This window comes from Papio anubis, chromosome 8 (genome assembly GCF_008728515.1).
Source record: "Papio anubis isolate 15944 chromosome 8, Panubis1.0, whole genome shotgun sequence".
In the NCBI taxonomy this organism is placed as follows: domain Eukaryota; kingdom Metazoa; phylum Chordata; class Mammalia; order Primates; family Cercopithecidae; genus Papio; species Papio anubis.
The window spans coordinates 3226474-3249145 of record NC_044983.1 but is presented as its reverse complement, the minus strand read 5'-3'; the positions used below and the strand labels follow the sequence as shown (position 1 = coordinate 3249145).

General features: G+C 40.9%; 1 protein-coding gene across 5 annotated transcripts in view; it reads left to right on the top strand.

Annotated features, from left to right (window-relative positions):
- CSMD1 (CUB and Sushi multiple domains 1) overlaps positions 1-22672 on the top strand; it is a 2034404-nt gene that overhangs the window by 1643758 nt on the left and 367974 nt on the right. For all 5 annotated transcript variants that reach the window (XM_031669914.1, XM_031669913.1, XM_031669915.1 and 2 more), the window contains one exon: positions 2602-2758. In XM_031669914.1, coding sequence (XP_031525774.1) covers positions 2602-2758 — 157 coding nt within the window. The remainder of the gene's footprint in view (positions 1-2601; positions 2759-22672) is intronic.

Here is a 22672-nt window from a genome sequence, read left to right as displayed (position 1 = left end):
TTTGAGCCTAATGCTGTTCACATTGATCCCTCGCACATACTGCGATGTAATAATAAAGACTAAAATTTTATATTCACGCAACCCCTGCACACATAAATAAATATGATGTTTTCTTGCTTCATGTGGAAAAATCATATAAGAGATATCGAGCTCTCAGAAACATGTCATGAAAGGAATATAGAATGGAAAGCACAATTAATTTTGGAAATAAATCTGCAGGGTATAGTTTCTGTTAAATGGGGAAAGATTTCCCCAGAACTTTCAGTATTGTCATGCTAACATTCTGTGTGACGTTTTCTGATCTGTGATCATCTGCTAACCCAGCAACATCCCTTAAAGTATATGGCATTGATTAAATGCCAAACTCTGAGGAGGGTGGTCTGTAGTGCAAATACTTACAGCCTTGTATTAAACAGGTGAATCCAGAAGGCTTTCTCTAATAACTGAAAAGAACCCTTTGAATCTAGCTACTTATAGGTGAAAAAATATAACTAGGAAATGTTGTACAGAACAGGTGTAGCCTGTTCCTCATTCCATTGGGATCAGAAATCAAATCTTCTGACTTCCACTCCTATCTGGGTTTTTATTTGTGATCAATGCAAAACCTGAACCCAGATTTTAACTTTAGAGAACTGACAGGGGAAAGCTCCATGTTCATCAGTGACATACTCGTTCTCTGGGGTGTCGGTGGTTGGACCCAGTGCTAATTGCTGATGACGTGGATAAAGAAGGAAGAACTCCTGTTCTGAAGAATCTTACGATTAAGCCTTTGAGCTGTTTATGTTTAGTGGTTCTAACCATGAAACCACTGGGAGCGAGGTACAATCTGTCAGGGATCCACAGTGCACTTGGTCAAGTCCTCATGAGGAAGCCAAGATTCAGGAGAGCGGATGAGCTCACAGTGTGTCAGGACCGAGCAGCGGCTTCACGGAGTGTCGAGTTCTTTCGTGTTTCCCCGTCTTCATGGATTTCTGTGAATTACAGACAATTCCACGGTATACGGGGTAGCCCAAGGCCTTCCTGGGGAGACCTGCACATTTTCTCTTTGACCCAGACTCCTCTGGACTTAAAACCTTTTAGTCTCTGGATGTCAGACCCTGGCTCATCTAATAAAAACATGGAATAAACCAAATAATGGTTTTTAAACAATGACCTGGGACAGTAGTCTTTTAGTAAGGAGATTAAAGGGTATCTGATTCTACCCCACTAGCATGTCCATATTTAGTTGTAATGAAATAACTACCCACAAAATTATCTTTTCTAAATGTATTTTCTCCTTTTCTGAGTATGTGTGTCTGTGTACATCCCTGGGTTTATATATTAATTGAAAGACAATGAAAGAAGAATTAATCCATATAAAGAGGAAATAAGTGGGGAAAATAAACACATTGAAAGAGCCTACTAGGACTCTGTTTAATTTTATTTAGTTAGGGTTCCATTTTTCTATTAAGACAAACTGAGCATTTTCCAATATAATGTAATAAATGTTTATTTTTATGGTCCCCTGCTAGTGAGGGAGGCAGGCAGATTAGCTGTGCCCACCTAGTGCTCTATTGTTACTGGGATGCGAGGACTGCTGCATTGACTTTTTAATTTTATTTTAAGCTCTGGGAATTAACCTGTGCAGAAATTGCAGGTTTGTTATATAGGTATACAAGTGCCACGGTGATTGACTGCACCTATCAACCTGTCATCTAGGTTTTAAGCCCCACATGCATTAGGTATTTGTCCTACCAGAAAGTCAGTGCTGTTTCTGTTACCTGAGCCTAGGGCATTGGCAGAAAGTGCATGGCTGAAACACTTTTACCCGATCCTCATTCAGAATATAGCGGTGACACCAACCCACTGCTCCCCACCGTGTGACCTGTCTCCCCAAAAGTTGGGAACCATGACTGAACTTTCCCTCTCCCGACTGGTCAAAACTAAGCCATGTCTTCTTTATATTCCACATACTTATTGTATCTACTCTTGTTTTACAACCCCTTGGGAAGATAATGTCACATACAGAGCACTTTAAGCAACATCACACTTCTGTGTTACTATTACATGATGAGATACTTCTGTTATTACAAATTCAAGATGAAAGCCACCTCAGGCTTGCAGACCACAGAATGTGACAAGATTCTGGCACACCATGTTGCCCTTTAATGCATCCAGACAGAAGGGAACAGAAGGGAAGGGTATGGTCTTTGACTTAGTTGAGAGTTCGGAGGAGATATTCAAGACTAAAATATTATAAATCTTTCCCACTTTTATAACTGAACTATGAGAAAAGGAATAAACAGATAGGTAGTGAAACCTGGAAACGTAAAGAAATATTTATTTAATTTTAAGTAAACACAGAAAGAGCTCTTAAAGTAATGAATATGAAATGACCTGAACAAGAATGGGATCTTTTGCCTCTAATGTTAATGGTAAAGATAAAACTTAAAGAACGAATATGATTTAGCACTAAGTCCTTCATTTATCTTTCTATACACTATATGCCTTTTGTAAGTGTCGTATAAAACAGTGTCTTTGAAGATTTGGATGTCTTATTAACATTGCTAACATAAGAATCCAAGGAAGGCATAGAGAGACTCATGCTGTGATTTTCGTCAGGTCTACGATGGAAAAGACAGTTCCTCACGTCCACTGGGCACCTTCACTAAAAATGAACTACTGAGGCTGATCCTAAACAGCACGTCCAATCACCTGTGGCTGGAGTTCAACACCAATGGATCTGACACCGACCAAGGTTTTCAACTCACCTATACCAGTAAGTAACATACGACTTAATCACATTCTTTTTCATTTTGTCAGGACACATCTGATACCTGACTTATGTTAAGTTTTAAATATTGATTTTGTTCTGGCTGCCTACTGTCTTTTGGATTGCAGTTTAATTCTGTACTCTGTTGACTGGTTTGTATACTTAGACACATTACTAGTAGTTGCTTGACATTTATCTACTTGGAAATATTAATTTTAATAACAAAATAGTTGGACCTGAAAAGGAAACATAAAACATTTTAGATCTGATGGGCTTAAATATATTGATTGTGGTATAGTGTATATAGTACACAATGATAAAAATTCATGTGCTTATATATGAAGGATTTAGAAGAAATGTTTGAGGTAACTGGAGGTAATAGACTTTGAATGACACACGCATATATATATTTTTATACATTTAATCATATATATATGTATAAGCACACACACATAACAACTGTATGTAGTAAATTATTTTCTTTTCACAACTAATTTTTGAGATGAGAGAACTAAGAAGAATACTTTCAATACTTGCCGAAGATAACCAGGATTTTTTTTTTTCTTTATTATACTTTAAGTTCTAGGGTACATGTGCACAACGTGCAGGTTTGTTACATATGTATACATGTGCCATGTTGGTGTGCTGCACCCATTAACTCGTCATTTACATTAGGTATATCTCCTAATGCTATCCCTCCCCCCTACCCCCTTCCCACAATAGGACCCAGTGTGTGATGTTCCCCTTCCCATGTCCAAGTGATCTCATTGTTCAGTTCCCACCTATGAGTGAGAACGTGCAGTGTTTGGTTTTCTGTTCTTGCGATAGTTAGATAACAGTTTTAAGAGTTGGTGGAGCCAGGATTGAACCTGCAGCTCCCAGTTTTCGGTGCTCGCCCTCGTTTGTATGAACAAATCAATGTGGAATATGTTTTTAAAGACGTAAACAAAGAAGCCAAAAGAACAGAGAAATAAAAGAGATGCTGTGTTCCAAAAGCAGGAATTTGCAATATAACTGCCATTTATAGCATTTTTAGTTCTGAAGGAAAAGAAAAAGCTATTTGGTGTGGATAAGTAATTAAAATTAACTAATTAATTAACATGTTTAAAGTATATGGAATTGTCAAATCCTTCACTCATCAGATAAATTTAAAAACCATATGATACTGAACACCATGACTTTAGAAATTTAAAAGTTTGGGGATTTGAGCGTAAAAACATGTTAGTGACAGACACCTTTATTTGACAGATGGGCAAAAAAGGGCCTAGAAAAGATAATAATCATCCCATAGACCCAAAGCTAATCCAGGTGCCTAAGAGGAAGATTAATCACCTCAAATTCCTCTGAGGAGGAAAAATCACAGGTGAAGAATTGTAAGACTTTGGGCAAAAAAATAGAATACGTGTGGCTAAAATCATGAGAAAACCAGTTTTTGACTTTTGTGCTAATACTGTTGAAAAGACTGAGTCAATAGAAAGCCTGTGAATTGACATTTATGCATGATAAACTGATAATTGATGTTACAAGGTCAACCTGTAATTATAATTTTTACTGGAATTTTACTTTCCAGGATTTCGCTCTCAGAAATGTCTCCAAGAGCTCTTGTAAAGCCATTTCACTTGCAGATGGAATGAATGCTATTGTGATTGCTTTTTCCACTTCTCGTCCCTGTTGAGATGTTCAGTGTATTTTGTTTTCTTACTTGGATGTCTTCATCCCCACTTCCTTGCCCCTACACTAGTCTTAGAGGAACACAGATACTTGAGAAGAAAAACTGTTTGAAAAGCCTGTGGGTAAATTAAATTTTGTCTAATTACGGGGAAGTTCCGTGCACACCTACGTTGTTCTTCCAGCTCTCTTGCCACTGAACACGTTTTCGTTGCCTTTTACAAATCCTGCCCCTGCTGCGGCTCCCTGGGCAAAGAGCAGAAAACGTTGGCCTGGGTTCCTCCCTCTGTCCTGTGACCTCACCCTCAACACTGCTGCAAGTTGGGATCTTACTAAGCTCACCATTTCCCTTCCCGTGGCTGCTTCACAGAAAACACATTGTGCTCAGCTTGTATTTTATTTCTCGTTACGTTTCCAACCCTAGTAACTGTTTCCCATGTTCCTCCAACTATGTCCAGTAGGAATGATGTCTCGTTTATAAACACTTGGTCTCATTTTCTCACGGTGATGCACAAAGTATCCAGGAAAAGATGTACGCATACTGGAGTCTCAGGGGCTTGGAATCGATGTAGGGAGACCGAACTGTTTCCATAACTCTGAAGCCTCTTTTGTTGTCCCGGTGGCAGTTAGGAAGGTCCATGTGCTCCAGAGCCGTGTGACTGGATGGAAACTAGAGGTGGTCGGCTTGTTCCATGATTATGTCCACCTTCCCTCACCCAAGGTCTGTGTCAGTGGGCAAGGCTCAGCCCTGCCTGGACCCCATGTGGATGCTGTGACTCTATTGTTCACAGGCATCCAGCATCACTTTAGGATGTTTTTTTATCACTCCCACTTCACTGAATAGCTTTGTAAAATCTTGAATCGATCTATCCGTTTAAGGGCACCTTTCAATTCTATGGACATTTTTGATTACATAGTAGCACAAATGTTCTATAAATAGGAGAAAGAAATATTGGAGAGGACTGGAACTTGGCTCTTATTGTAATCAATTTGACCGGGGTAATTTTCTTGTTCTCCCTGTTTCACCTTTTTGGTTCCACCTACAAAACCCAGACACTCCTCAGGTCTCCTTTGCAAGATTATCTTCGAGTTAAAACACACTGTCTGATGGGAAAATATATTTGTAATAGAAAATTGGTGGTGCTGATAGCTATATAATCAAAATAGTATTCACCTCACATTAAATTGTTAGGTTTAAATATAAGTAATTAAGCCTAAGAAATCCCCAGCTCCCCAAGGTGATCAAATACCTGAATCAAATATTTATCCCAAAAAGATGTGTCAGAAATGATGACTGGTTATATAAAATATTTTATGCGAGTTATTAACACTTAAGACTGTGTAAAGACACTTTTAACTATTTTCAAAAGACTTTTGTAATTGCCTCTTCCTAGTTAATTGCATGACTTAAGGACACATTAGTATTTAAAGGTTTCAGATCCATAATTAATGCATATACATGAGTAGATTAGAAAATGTCAACAGAGAGTAAAATATATAGCTTAATAAAAAACCCTAACATTTTTAGAAATGGGTACACACAATATTTGTTTATCCCTTAAAATTTACAAAACCAGTCAGGAGATCGAGACCATCCTGGCTAACACGGTGAAACCCCGTCTCTACTAAAAAGTACAAAAAAAAAAAAAACTAGCCGGGCGAGGTGGCGGGCGCCTGTAGTCCCAGCTACTCGGGAGGCTGAGGCAGGAGAATGGCATAAACCCGGGAGGTGGAGCTTGCAGTGAGCTGAGATCCGGCCACTGCACTCCAGCCTGGGCGACAGAGCGAGACTCCGTCTCAAAAAAAAAAAAAAAAAAAAAAAAAAAAAAAAAAAAAAAAAAAAAAAATTTACAAAACCATACACTTAGGTACCTTTCAACTTTACAATCCTGGTAATTCCAGGTCTTGGGAAATAGCTCCTTTTACTCTTCTTTATGAATTAAAAACCGAGTCTTCAAATCTTTTAGTGATTTGCTGCACACAGGGAGTAGTGTAATTGCAACCCAAATCCAGGCCTTCTAACTGAATACCGGAATTGTGGATGAACTTATTTTCAATGATTTTAGGCAATTCTGCTTTGGCAGGCATCAAGTATATTGACCGATATTGACACATGCAAAGGAATTGGCAGGGAAGAAAAGCCAGATCTTTGGGTCAAACTGGAATAAATATGTTAGTGAATAGGCATTTGTTAAGCAACTACTGTTTTCTGAATAGTAAGTCAGACCAAAATAAAACTTTAAAAGTGTACCTTCATTACAAAACACTGCTTTTCATTACAGATTTGTCTATTTTCATACCAGGTAATATGCTTCTGGTGTATAATGATGTCAAATGGAGCCATAACCCATAGCTCTGTGAAATCGGGGACAATGAGTGTCCACTTGCTTGTACTTCTTTGCACGTTACACAGATGTGTGATCTGTGACATAAGACACTTAGACTGGATCATTGTCATTCAGATTGTATTCCCTGGGGACACCAAGGGTCCACAGAACTGTCTCAGGCAAGAAGAGTTTCACCTTAAGTAACAGAAGCGTTGGATATCAGAGTAGCCCTCTGAGGGTGATTTATTGATGTTGATACAGGGTTTCCAGTACATGGACCAGCTTCATCAGTTATTTCGAATTACAGAACTGGCATTCTGATGTTAAATTAAAGTCCTATGGGCCCTCTGATGAGATAAATCTATTTGGGCTACACCGATGGAACCAGATGTCTGAGCCTACAAAATCACCCAGGGGATGCTTTCGAAAGACAGCTGGCTAGCTTTCCTAAGGCAACCCCCCTACCCTTGGCTCTTAAAAGTCTCACTTTTTTGATAGAGAAGAGGACCTATAGTCAGGGAAATATTTAAAATGTTCTCCAAACAGAGGCTTGAAGTGAAGGACTCGTGAAAATGGATAAGGAATTACAGATGGGTATAAAAGACATTCCAAACAAACATTGAAAGGCTGGAGATGAACAATTGGATCTGCGAGATACAGCTGCCACAATTCCATATGGCAATTTTGTACCAATTATTTTAAAAAGAAAAAATAAAGCCCTTTCTCTGGAAAGTTACGGTCCTCAGGATGCACCCTGCAGGAGTGCACTGGCCAGCCCTGAAAATGAATCAGCTGCATAGCTGGTCTCCCGGGAGAGGCCCTGCCTCTGAGCCCAGACACTTTGCAACACTGTTTAATTTAGAGACATGGAAATAGGGACATTGACAATTCCTTCTCTTTATCCTGCCCCGCAACCAGATTTCTCATCCCTGTAAATTTTCATTTTGGGGGATCCTAAATTGGTCCCCTTATCACTATCACTATCCTGAATTCTCCGTGTTTCCCTTTTTTTTTTTTTTTTTTTTTTTTTGAGACGGAGTCTCGCTCTGTCGCCCAGGCTGGAGTACAGTGGCCGGATCTCAGCTCACTGCAAGCTCCGCCTCCCGGGTTCACGCCATTCTCCTGCCTCAGCCTCCGGAATAGCTGGGACTACAGGCGCCCGCCACCTCGCCCGGCTAGTTTTTTTTTTGTATTTTTTAGTAGAGACGGGGTTTCACCATGTTAGCCAGGATGGTCTCGATCTCCTGACCTCGTGATCTGCCCGTCTCGGCCTCCCAAAGTGCTGGGATTACAGGCTTGAGCCACCGCGCCCGGCCCCGTGTTTCCCTTTATTATACTTAGCTGTGTTTTGATCTACACAGTTTCCATTATTTTACTGATGTACTTGGTCACGGTCTACCGCCCTCTTTCACTCGCTAGTTTCTGTTCCATGGACACTGACTAAACTTGTCAAGAAACGCCCAGCACCCACACATGGCTAAGCCACTCCCTGGGCACAGAGGTGTGGATGCCTGGGTGATCTGGACATAGAGATAAGACAGGCATACACACGTGGTTCAATAACTGGACTCAGACATCCAATATGTTGTGTCTTGTGGCTGGTTTTAGCACCTCAGATGGATGACAGGCTCCTCAAGGGGGTCCTTTTGTATTTGCATTTATTTTTGGACACAATTCCAATCCCACAAGGCCTGCTTGGCATTAAGTTTCATAAATGATGTCACTTGGGAAACAAAAGCAGCTGCCAAAGTAGGAAGCTGGAGAGGTGTCTACAGTGCAGACGTGATGAAGAGCCTCTTCGGGGAAATCCTACTCGAGCTTCCCTTCCACAAACTGCCAGTGATTTCCTGGCCAGAGGGTATTGGCAGAAGTTTGAACAGAGGTAGAAGGAACATCATAAACACTTAGAGTTTGGGTCTGTGGCAGAGCCACTCAAAGGGATACTTTGGTTTAATGACACAAAAAATAATCAGATCCCTCTGGGCTGACTTTCCCTCGGTCCACTAGACTTGATTCCAGGTGAATGTGTGATCAGTGCCCGAACTCCTAGGGAGCACTTGATCTCAGCAGACGCAGGACTGGTCTTTCTTTGAATCATTTTGAGATGGTTGAGCTTGAGGCCATGGGCTGCTCTGTCCAGGCGCTGGTTTTGTGGATATGCATTCCCTGAACATCAGCACTAGACACAGCATTGATGAAAGAGCGGCCATCACTTACCGAGAACATCCTGTCATTCTTTACACCTATCTCATTGTTTAGGCAGGACTGCCAACTACAAAGAGATCTTTAGGGCCATCAAAATAAACCCAAGCTTAAATTTTGGTTGTAGAATAAACCTTGTGGGTGACAGTCAGGCGTGGGTGTAATTACGCAGGACAGTGACTACCCCTGGCTTGCTTCTAAGGGATGCTTCATAAATATTGGCTGAATAGATATAAAAATGTTTAATTAAAAATTGATGAATAATAAAAACAATTTATTTCATCCAATTCAATATGCTTATAAAAAATCTTTTCCGCTTGTGAAAGGTTCTAGACTTTGAGATAAGTAAGGGGATGGAAGATGGGGATAGAGAGAGTCTGTCATGTTAGTTTGTGGCAGAGTCATGTACTGAACCCTTTTCAATCTTCCTGTTATCATGCCCAGGGTTCCAGGGGGTTAGTCAGCCGTGCTCTGGAGGCAGGGGGGCAGCAAGGCCTGGCTAACCCCAGCTCCCAGCCTCTCTGGAAAGCTACAGTCTTCAGGACACCTCCTCAGGCACAACTCCTGTCGAATTCATATAGCAACCTGCCATACGGTCAGTCTCCTAGAATTAACTCACTTTCTTGGGGGGAGCATTATCACAAGAGCTGTGTTTCGGAGAAGGCTTGTTGGCCTAGGAGCTGACCCTCTTAGACATGCTACAGATTAAGGTCAGTGCCAGGTGCTCTATGAATTAGACAGGAGCTGTGCCTGTCCTGGAAGCCCACACACAGCGCAGGGCCAGCGACGCGTGCAGCTGGAGGCGGGACTCTGAACCTGTTCTGAAAACAGGAAGTTATGTTTGCAGGGCTCTCGCCCACAGCAGGAACATAGTCTCTGGGTCCTCTGTCTGGATGCGGGCACAGGGCTCTGTGATGAAGAACGTGCTCTCAGTGTGCCCCTTGCTCTGTGGCAAAGTGAGACAAAATCAGACCGGGGTAAAGCATCTTTCCTCTAGTTCTTACTCTGTTCAATCCCAACCACCACACTTTTTCCCAGTCTTGATTTTTTCTGTGAAGCAGGGACAATCATAGTTTACTTTCCTGACTTATGTAAAAAACATATATAAAATGGCTTTTGAAAACATCCAAGTGCTATATGAATTTAAGTATGTTTTTTTCAGACTCTGTTTAACAGGGGTCATGAAAAAGGCTATAGAAGGTGACACATGTCTCTTGGCGTAGGAACTCCTACGATTTGTGATGGGAAGTAGAGACAGTTCTCATGGTTCAGGGGCCTTGGAAACACTCGTAATACCCCAGGTCACAAAGGGACTGATTAGCATGTACTGTAACTCGCACGCAAAGACCTTGCTGCGATCTAACTTACTGATGAAAACCCCATGGTTACTGTTTTTCTACTACTTTAGGTATGAGGGAACAGAGGTTTGGAGAAACTGCCCATGGTTCCGCGGTTCAAGAGGAATAGGGAGTTTTTTCTAACTTCAGTTACTCAAAGCACGTTGAACGTTAGCCTGAACACAGTGCTGTGGGAGAAATGTTTCCTGTGCTTAAGGATTACTCACAGTGCTGTGCATGCAAATTAGTCCAAAATAAAAACCTACAAGGGCTGGGTAGGAAGGTCAGACTTTTGGGAACAGAGAAGCCTTGGATCAGGTTTCTACCTTTTGCTCTTTGAACTTCAATCCATGAATTCACCCCTCTGAGCCCAGTCTCCACCGTGGCAAAATGCAAATAATATTAAAGGACTATGCAGATTTGTTTGTTGTGAGAATTAGTGGCATCATATAGAATATCCAGCCCCATGTCTGCTCCACTATTAGGTCACATTTCGTACCCAGAAACCATTGTTACCATTAACCTTTATTTATTATTATTATTTTATTGAGTCGGAGTCTCGCTCTGTCACCCAGGCTGGAGTGCAATGGCGCAATCTCCACTCACTGCACCTCCACCTCCTGGGTTCAAGAGATTCTCCTGCCTCACCCTGCTGGGTAACTGGTGTGAGCCACCACGCCTGGCTAATTTTGTATTTTTTGTAGAGATGGGATTCCTCCATGTTGGTCAGGCTGGTCTTGAACTCCCGACCCAAGGTGATCCACCCACCTTGGCCCCCCAAAGTGATGGGATTACAGGCGTGAGCCACCGCACCTGGCCGAACCTTTTTTCTTATACGAAATGTGAGACCATTTGTGTCATTGGGACACACACCAGTGGCTGTGTGTCGTGGAGGGGAAATTGATCCTGCCACTCTGCTCTTCATTGCATGGTCATCAAAGTGACTGAGAGGTTGGAACTGTGAATTCCGAACACAGAGCAGAGGGTATGGGCAGAAGGAACCATTAGAGGCTGGTTCACCAATACCCCTAACAAGTGGCATGAGAGGGAGGGAGAGAGAAACATAATGGTGTCGAATGTCCAACCAGCATTGGCTGCAGACACCTCCAGGGTCCTGGGCTCCTCTTGGTTTCATGAGTCAGCTATGCTTCTCACTCTGCCGTGAGCTGTATCAGAAATGTTTAAGAGACAGTACCATCTCCTAGAATTAAGTCACTTTTTTTCAGGGGAGCATTATTACAAGAGTTGTGTTTTGGAGAAGGCTTGTTGGACTAGGAGCTGACCCTCTTAGACGTGCTACAGATGCAGTGGGATCATCCGATGGTGAGACATTGCAGCTCCCCAGCAGACTGTGCTGCCGCCTGCACTGTGCATCTGCAGACCGCCTGGTCATACTCAGTTTAAACAACATTAGAGGGAGACCTAGGAAGTCCCACTCTACTTCCTCTACAAATTCAATGTGAAATAAAAAAGAATGGTGTCCATTCTATAAAATGACCCATCCATTTGCAGCCTCTTGTATGGTAGCTCCTTATTTATGTTTTTGCCACGATAAGTAAATGGTGAAGGTGGGTGATTTGGTATTGACGAGTAATTCTGAACACATTACAACATAGCCTGTGGATGCGAAAATTAAAGCACGGAGATGTGGGTTTATGTAGCTGTCATGCTGGTTTTATTAACACATTGGTAGAATAAAAATGACATCAATGTTAAATATACTATTATAAATGAGAGAGTGGCTTTGGAGAATAAAAATGACATCAACATTAAACATACTATTATAAATGAGAGAGTGGCTTTGGGCAGGAATATATTCTCAAGACCGATACAGAAGCACTATGCATTGTCACTTTGGTGCTTCAAAACAAGGAGAAAATATTGCGAGCATGAAGTGTATACAGCCGCTGAATGCAATCAATTACTAGAAACAAACCTGAAGGTGAAGAGCAGGGTACGTCAGAATCCATCATTTGGAGTCCCTGAGATCATGCGTTGACCAAGAGAGATAATGCTTTCTTTATAGGATTGACTGATACCTTGAAGAAGCTGATGTCATTTTCCTTCGGCATCCTCTCCCACCTGTCTCTACCCAAATATATCGGTAGACACTCTGTGTGTATCTCATATAGATTCTTTCAATGCCTTCACCTCCCTGGCTATGAATAAGATGTAAAAGTGCATCACAATGGGTCCATGTCCTCATTGATTACTTCTTTTTAACAACTAGATTTTGGAAATCCTATACAAGCTGAGGGGCAGTCCTCAAACGCACATTTTCTACAATCTAATGTTATCAATAATAAAGACACTCACAGATTTCCCAGACGTTCTTGGTTGTGATGTGTAAGCATTGCTGTTTTAAAGTAAAACAGATTACAGTATTCAAAGAATAGCATTCACTGCCTTCTTGGTTTTCATGGTGTATTATATTTTAGGAAATTGAGTCAAAGCATCTTTTCATCCAATGAGTAGTTTTAAAAATTATTCACAACCATGCTAAGAACCAGGGGAAAGCATAGAATAGGGTTATAAAAATAAGGAAATATTCAGCCTGCACGTAAATCCACACTAACAGATTTTTACATCATTTCAATGAAGATTAAGATTATGGCAAACATTATGCTGCTCTGTTATCTACTCCTGACATCGCAGTATCTGTGTAGTTTGTAAATTGCAGTATCTATATATCATTTGTAAATACAAGCTTACGGCAAAATTTAGTTCTTACATAGCTGTTAATTTAGCTAAGAAAAATGTTGGGAAAATATCCAATAAGCAGTGTTTGTTTTTCCCACAGTTGACTTGTAGATAATTTTATAAAGTGTTTTCAAATAATAGGCAGTGTTGTGTGCATTCGTTTTCTATTGCTCTGTAACAAATTACCCTACATGTAGGGGCCTAAAACAGCACCATTTCTTATCTCACGGTATCCATGGGTCAGGAGCCCAGACACAGCTTGGCTGGGTCTTCTCTCAGGGTCTCACAAGGACGTGACCAGGTTTTGGCTGGGCTGTGGTCCCATCTGAGTGTCCGGGGCCTCTTCAAGCTGTCAGCAGAACTCAGGTCCTCACAGTGCTCAGACTGAGACTCCCAGCTCCTTGGTGCCACTGGCATTTCCCCGCCACGTGGTCGTGGCCCTCTCTGGGCAGGGCGTGCCCTCACTGGCTTCTCCAAAGCCATGGGGGGTCCTCACCTCATGGAGGCCAGACCCTCTTTGAAGGGCTTTCCCCGGATTGAGTCAGTCTCCCTCAGGATAATCTACATCTTGAGAAACTCAGGATGCAATGGATCAGACACTTCCGTGGCATCTGGTGCTCTCACACTTGTGGTGTTCAGTTGTCAGCTCAAGTCACAGGCTGTGCCCACACTCAAGGAAGGAGAAGAATCATTCATACATCCAGGGTTGGAGCAGCAGGAGGTGAGGCCATCAGGGTCCCTGCAACATCTGCGCCTCACAGTTTCCTATTTAGGAATGTTTTCATTTCATCTCAGATAATTTCATAAAAACAAAAAAGTGTGTGTATGTGTGTGTGTGCAAGTGTGCACTCCCACACACTCTTGAAGACATAAAGTATATATTTAATAAAGGAAATGTACAATTTGTTGCTTACATGTACCTTTAAACCTTATGGAACCATTTCATCTTACAGTAGTGAATCTGTCATCTGCAACTAAAACAGGTTGCAGAGATCACGTTCTGTATAGTCACAGGTACAGATTTATTATGTGCCTACATCTTCCCTAAGCATAAGGCTGCCTGCAACTCTGGTCGGCCTTCCAGGCCCCTCCTCTCCTCTTCCCAGCTAATTCAGGCCCCACCTGGAGACACTCAGAGATGTCTGGGGGTGGGTGAAGAGCTACAAGCGCTCGGCAGCCGCACCTTCCCTTCTCTGCTAGGGAAAGCTTACAAGAGGGTCTTATTCACATACAAAGCAAGAGGACAGAATACAATTGTCATCAGGGTTTAATCTTAGAGATTACCTTTTAAGGAAAAGTCATTGTTTTCATGCCATCAAGCAGTAGTTTTGGATAATATCCGTGCATCTAATAGATATCTCAACAAACATTTACACTTATGTATTATACCTGTCATCATCTATCATCTGTCTATCTCTGCGTATCTATTGTGTATCTATCAATTAATTGATCTATTGATTGATCATCTATGATCTATTATTCTATATCCATCTATTATGTATTTATCTACTGATTGACCCAGCAATTATCTATCATTATCTATCTATGATCTATCTATCATCTATCTATATCTATCTATCTATCTATTATCTGTCACCTGTCAACATTGATCTTCTGAATTTCTCTCTGGAGGACAGAAGACTCTACTCTTACACAGGCCAGAAAAGCTGTGCATTGAAATGAATCAAGTTTACACATAAAGAAATAGGAGTAACTGCTATTCAATATATCATTCACATGGTAACTTTAAAGATGTGGCATGAAGCCCTGAAGGTCAAATACCAAGTTCATCCCAGGTACATACACAAGAGAAACCACCAGCTGTGTCTTTGGGGGCCATAGTAAAAGAAAAATATTGGATAATATATCAATAAGCACTGATCATGCACCAGGAAATTCACCTTCATTGTCTCATTTTATCTCCAAAGTAGCCCTTTGAAGATGATCCTTTTATTTTCAGTTTAAAGACAGGAAACCGAGGCTTCCATAAGTTAAGGTCCTATCATTAGTGAGTGGCAGCACTAGGATTCAAACCCTGTTCATATAATCCAAAGCTCAAGAGCTTCCCACTGATACATCATGAGCATTCTGTGTTTTCACAGCATCAGATAAAAATGGTCACCAACTCCTGGCCATTGTTAGCAAACATCTGAAATCATGTAGGATTTTGATCAGTGCCTCTGGTTACATGATTCTTTACCACAGATATCAACACTAGTTTCTCCCTCAGTCTGAAATCAGAATCTAAATAGGGAAGTTGCTTTTCTTTTATATTTGAAACGTTTTATTTAAGATCTCATCTCTCATACATGGTAAGAATTAAGTAATATTTTAGTATTTTCTTGAGGTAAAAAAATAAAAACAGTGTTGCTATAGTATCCTACCTGCTGATTATTCATTCCTATATCCATGGGAGAGCAACGAAATTCAAAATAAAGTATTTGCTTTTTAATCTTAATTTATTATTTTAACTTTTGTTTTAGGTTTGGAGTATATGTGCAGGTTAGTTATATAGGTGAACTCATATCACAGGGGTTTGTTGTACAGATTATTTGGTCACTCAGATACTATACCTAGTACCCATTAGTTATGTTTGCTGATCCTCTCCCTGTTCTCATCCTCCACCCTCCAATAAGCCCCAGTGTCTGTCATTCCCTTCTTTGTGTTCATGAGTTCACATCATTTAGCTCCTGCTTAGAAGTGAGAACACAAGGTATTTGGTTTCCTGTTTCTGCCTTAGTTTGCTAACGATAATGCCCACCAGCTCCATCCATGTTCTCACAAAAGACTTGATCTCATTCCTTTTTATGGCTGCATAGTATTCCATGGTGTATACGGACCACACCTTCTTTATCCAACCTGTCACTGATGGGCATTTCGGTTGATTCTACGTCTTTGCTATTGCGAATAGTGCTACAGTGAACATATACATGAATGTGTCTTCATGGTAGAACAGTTTATATTCCTCTGAGTATAGGCAAGTTGTTTTTAACCATCTGTTCCTTCATTGTTTCTAAGAAAATGAAATGAAAAATGCTATAGTAATTGAAGAAGTTTATCAATATGAGGAGAAATCTCTTGAATGGCATTTCTACCTGCAGGGCTCTCTACCCACTACCCTGCTTGGGCCTGGGAGGACCTGCGCCCAGGGATGGGGCCGCACTGTGACTGCCATGGGCTTGAGCTTCTTATACCGTCCATTCCTCCACGCAAAGCGTCAAACATTTCATCTCATGACTGTGTGGCTATAAAGATCGATAGATCATTGTGTATTAATACATTTTCTTTCAACCCAGAAATTTACTTTTTTCTTCTGATTTCAGGAAATGAAAGCATTTCCAGGAGCCTCTAAAGAGATTGTGGGCCCTAGGCACTGTGCCCTGTGCCCCTAGCAAGTAAGTTAGCCCTTAGCAGACAAGGAGAGAAGGCAGAAAAGGCTGACTCGCAATGCAGCACCCTGCGCAGAGTGACGGCATGGCCTCTGCTCACACTCTTGAGCTACCGCTGGTCCCGTAGGCCCAGCTGGCCCGGGCTGGTCAACTCTTTCTGGAAATGGGGCTTTACTTTTGAGGGCAGGCAGAACTTTGTAGTAGCCGGAGCTTCAGACCGTGAAAGGGGAGCACTCATGTTACACGAGATGGGTAACTACTGCTGTCTGTGATTGCATAGGCCTTGGGAAGGAAACTGCTGCACGTTCTCCTGGGGAAAAGATGTTAACTAGTTAACAGTAGTCTGTATGTGGCTGCCTCAGTTTCCCCATTCATCGTATATGCTCCCCTGTAACGTAGAGCCCATCTCGAACTCTCCACCTGCTTGCAGGGTCTTGTCTGTCTCCTGCTTATCATTCCTTTCTCCTGCAGCACTGGGCCCTGTCACCCTGCAAATGGGTCACGATGAAGCCTGCTCTTAGAGTTCCGGCTGTCCAGAGTCTCCCCTTGCTTGCTGGAAATGTGTCTTATAGAGTTCACTTTTGCTCTCAGTGACCACTTTCCTAGCTTAGCCTCCTCTGTTATTGATAATATCCTAAAACAAGGTCACTTTTCAATGCCCTCTTGAATGCTATGGCATCTCCTCTCTCCTTCAATTACATATCTTCCACCTCCATTCCATGCCAACAGCAGCCTCCATATTTAGGTAAATTTTTTCAGCTCTAGGTTCTTCCTGATACTTTCTTCACCTCCCTTTGTTCCATGATAATAGAATTCTGGGATGTAATAGATTTGAGCCCAAGCAAGTTATAATAAAATACTTGCTGTCTTATTTTGAAGGAATGATGTAATGACCTTAAGACTCTTTATGGATATTAGTAAGAGTGTAATGCCTTCTATTTAAAAGATGTCATATATAACTAATTCCCCAATTTAATTTAAAATTTATTTCACTTTTTTGTTTATAAATTAGATGACAAAAACTCGATTCTTTTCTTTTTTATTACTATTGTGTTGGTTTCACATGAGCCTCATCCTCTGCCAACGTATTTTGTGTATTATTGTCAACTCTGATAAGACTGTGGATGTGTTAACAGGATATTTTCTTAACCCTCAGACACATAGCCCACTGTATGTACATTGGAATGACTTGGATTGAAACTGATCATTGCTGTGGGCCAAGAAAAACAGGAATACGTTTTAGGCAGAAGATCATATGGCAGTCTGAACACAATATTTGAAGTATTTGGAGGGTGTAGCAACACACAAAATTTTGTAAGGAATTCTGTGCAGATGTTTAGCATTGGGTACCCAATATGAGGTCATGCAAATTCTGACAGGTGGATAAACTGTAAAAGTCACTCCGGGTTAGATGATATTCAGAGAGGAAGCAGAGGTGCCTCAAGCAGTAGACAGGCAGGCAGAGCTCCAGTGAAAAGCGCCAATGTGGAAAAAGCATTTACGAAGCAGAACCTATGCTTACAGGAACATAGGACACAGGCAGACTGTCAGATCAGAGGCTCAGACACAGAGGAAGGCATCAGTTTACTTAGAGACACATCCAAAAACCAGGATTAGGAAAAGTAAGTAGCTTGGATTTTGACATTAAGTCACAATAGCAGAAACAAACCAGCAGCAGGATGCCCTCATTGTGAGTCTCAGAAAGTGGATGGCTTTACCTCCTGTAGAAGGACAGGGAAGTTTCTAGAAACTGGAACCTGAATTGTCTGGCAATGCTGGAGGTGCCCCAATTATGGAGAGAGATGCATCCTGGTCTAGGGCTACTTAGGGCATTGGTAATTTACAGAGTTCAAGGTGACAAAGTTAAAGGATCTGGGTCACAGTGAATACCCTGGACGACCAACAGAAGGACACAGGGCATATGCAGGTGAAGAGAACTGAGGACCAGGAGCTAAAGGAAAAACACAACATTTACTTATTTCACCATTTGTTTAAAAGATAAACTGATTTATTATAAAAAATAAGCTAAGCATTTAAATCTAACAAAGTTACTTTTCTTTCTTACCTAAAAATAATCTGTATGTGCTCATATATGCAGTTATATTCCCCCAAAATGAGTGGTCTACCTCAAACTTTCTTATTCCCGGGTCACTATTGAAACAATTATCCTATGAATTCTTATTGAGTACAACATGGTGACATTCAGTTGTGAAGAAAAGTTGACTTCTAACAGACTTTAAACTGGTATTATGTTAATAAAAAGATGTGTACGTTAAGAGGAAAATTGGCCGGGCGCGGTGGCTCAAGCCTGTAATCCCGGCACTTTGGGAGGCCGAGACGGGCGGATCACGAGGTCAGGAGATCGAGACCATCCTGGCTAACACGGTGAAACCCCGTCTCTACTAAAAAATACAAAAAATTAGCCAGGCGAGGTGGCGGGCGCTTGTAGTCACAGCTACTTGGGAGGCTGAGGCAGGAGAATGGCGTAAACTCAGGAGGCGGAGCTTGCAGTGAGCTGAGATCTGGCCACTGCATTCCAGCCTGGGCGCCAGAGCGAGACTCCGTCTCAAAAAAAAAGGAAAATTAACTTGTAAACTCAGAATTTTCTGTGCTATAAAAAAGATAGTAAAGATGGCAAGTGTTAATGCCAATGATGATACAGGAGGATGACTATGTACATGTTTCCTTGATTGAATTCTTGCAAACCTTTCCACTTGTTTTTATTCTTCGTCTTTTGTTTCCCCCTTTTAGTGGAGAATGGGGTCTCACTATATTGCCCAGACAGGTCTTGAACTGGGCTCATGCTGTCCTCCCACCTCTGCCTCCCTAACAGCTAAGATTACAGGCGTGAGCAAACCTTTCCTATCAACGTATCAAGAGCTAAGATTACAGGCGTGAGCAAATGTATCAAGACATAGCCATACATTTTTATAAACTGACACCTTGTAAGAATCCTGAAAATGGCATTTTTACTCTTCTTCTATAAGGAAAGAAAGCCTGTAAAATATTCTTCAATAGAATGATTTTCAGTGGAAATACCACAATAGATGAGGCAGTCTAAGTAATTCCAGTACAATAGGGGGACAGGCTGCCTGAGCGTACCTAGGAGGAACTTTATTATGAAACAAGATGGGCATTTTAGAAGGAGGGCAGCCGTCCCCATCTCTGGGAATGCCATGTGTAAGACAAGTCCCCCACGCAAACATACAATTCCTGGTTTAGGTTAGAAAGTTTTACTTTTATGTGTATATATTCAAGCCTCAAAACAAATATTTAACAATTGTAAAACAGAAAACACTTGGGGCCAAACTTGACAACATTCAGGAGAGGGCATGTTTGGGATGTGTCTTTGTAGCACTGCATCACTCTAAAACTGAAGCACCTCATACCTTCGTCTGTCTCAAGGTGAGGCTGCCGTAAAAACAGGACATAAATCTTCATCCATTTCTCCAAGGGAGGAAGGTGGAAAGTACCACGATGACCATTTTAAGAAAAGACAATGACACAAGATGATGCTTAATTGATTTACTCAATGTCAAAAAGCAAATTAGAGGTAGAGATGGGCATATATTCCAGTCTCTTGCCGTTTAATATGATGTTTTATCATCCTTGCTATCTTACCAACATGTATGTCATCACAAAGACTAAAATGTAAGTTTATGATGTTGTCAAACATCCCACTGAAACCATTCTGTGCTTGGATTCTGTGGGAAGGAGCCAAGCATTCTGTGGCTATAGTGGGAGATTTGTCTAATAAGGGTCTGTGATCATCCTGGTGACCACTGTCATGCCCTCAAATCCTACAGAGGTCATGTTGGTCTAGGACCAGCTTTTACATTGATGTGGATAATTTCCTGCAAGGTTTCATTTTGCCAATTATTTTTTCTTCTTTGCATAATGAATTATTCCTTATATGTTGTGATGATCTGATAGTTGATTTACATTGCTATTTACTTTCATCATTTGGAACTAATTGAGGAATATATTGTTGGCCACCAGTACATGGAGAAAGACAAAAGGACCTAGAGGAGGATGACATAAATAATTTAATTATGAGGATCAAACTCAAGGCTTATGACTTAAGTGTGAAATAAAATGAAGGCCGACAGATGATATCATCAAATGCTATAAAATCTAAAATGTTCTGATAGGAGCGATGACAGAATATTTTCCCATTCTTTTCTAGGGGCAATAAAAAGTGATTGTTATTGTATTAGTCGGTCATGGATGCATTGCATTTGCAAGGTTTATTTGTAGGAAGTTAAGCAGCATGGAGACCCGGACACTGTGTCAGGAAGAAAACACTGGGTGAGGGGTCAGAGGTCATTCTGTTTCTGATTTTGATTTTTCCTTATGTAGGTCATTTTTAATGATGTCTTTAAAAGAAAAAATGTTCTAAAATCTATTCAGATTCAAAATGGTTATTTTGCTCTGCTCCACAAATTCTGACATAAAAACATTTGAAGGCTATTTGTATTTCTACAACAAACCCTTTTTTTTTTCTTGTAAACCAAGTAAAAATTTCAGAAAACACTGATATGAAAATAATCCTGTCAATTAGATTCCAATGCCAGGCAACTAGACCGAGGAACATGAAAACATATCAAGGCAACTGGGAATATTGAGCTTGACATTTGCAAAGATCTGAAGTGATACAATTAGCACCATTCAATAGTAAATGCCAAGACTGAACCCTCACTGTCAGATATTTTAAAAATGACGGAAGGTGAGGTGAAGGAAACTCCCCTTCCTGGGTCTCCGGGGGTCAGATGTGTATCTGTTTTAACAGTGACGAAGGGTGGGGTGAAGGAAACTCCCCTTCCTGAGTCTCTAGGGTTGGGTGTGGATCTCTTGGTTCTGCTACCCGCCTGCTGCTTCATCTGTCATATCCCAGGTTGTGTGTTTCTTCTATAAACACAACATTGTTTTTGGACACTCTTAGTATTGAAATGCTATAAAATTTTTTTAAAAATCAAACGGTATTTTAACTGTTAAAGAGTGTATAAAGTTGTCTTATGATTTTAGGCAAGTTTCCTTTAACGCCTTCTAAAAATGGAGTGCGTGAGATCTTGGGTGTGGAGTATGAGAGAGAGAAGGGTTGAGAATGGACTAACGTTTCTGGTTTTGGTGACTATTAGTGACTTGGGAAAATGGGGAAGGGTAGATTATTGAAGGTAAAAAGAAAAAAGAGGTAAGATTTTATTTAGGGGTACAAGAATGTTGAAGTCCCTTGTCATTTGCATTAGGTTTTTAGTCTTGCTGTGATGTGAACCGTAGATTATAGATGCCCATGAAGTTAGAAGTTGCCCATTGGACATCATACGACCTACTAAAATAATGACAATAAGACAATGTTAGACAAAAACAGAAGGTTAGAGGTGGAAAGATAAATGACAGATATTTTTTTAAAACCCCGGAATTTACAGGACAGTGATGACTTGATTGTAAATGGGATGAAGAAAGGAATAAACCATGACTCTGAGATTTAGGTTCTGATGAGGAAGGCTTTAGTGGTATTAAATTCCATAGGAAAAACCAAACAAAAACAAAAAACAGTTCAGAGACTTATCTAGGAATCACAGCACTTCCTAAGTCAGAAATTTGCCGTATGTTAACCAGAAATCAATCTCCTTTCTTAGAATAAGAAAATGATTTTGTAAGCAGACTGGACAGGAAAAATGCCTTCATGGTGACGTTTGAGGTTGGCGGGTTAAGTAGAGGTGCTCGTGATAGGTCCTGGATGGGCAACCTTGCCCCACTGGCTGTGGACTCCACTGCCATGACACCTCTCACCTCCATAATGCAACCAGGTCATCAGGGGCATCCCGACAGCTTTGGTCAGTTTACTGGAACCTGGTGCATTATACATCCTGGCCAATGAAACCAACTGATGGAACGAGAAATAAAGTTCCATAAGTAGTTATGTATGCACATGGATTGGCTGTCTCTTCTGGAAACTTCCAGAAGCCTTAGTGCAATTTAGCATAAAACAAGATCTCTATGAAATAGGCCTATTTGGGAGAAGAAATTCTTTATCTGTGCTCTTCCAGACAGTACAATATTCAAAGGAAATGCTAAGAAATTGCTCATTCTTCTATGAAGGTTCTTATTAATTTGAATGTTTAGTCATTTAACTAATATTGTAAAATGTAACAGACCTCAAGGAATAAAATGGCTCTAACTGAAAATATAAAAATAAAATGATTCATCAGGAGGTGAAGGAAAACGTTCTGCTTCTGTTGGAAATCTGTGCTGTTATTCATGTTCCTGGCTGTGAAATGTATTGAAAATATTTGT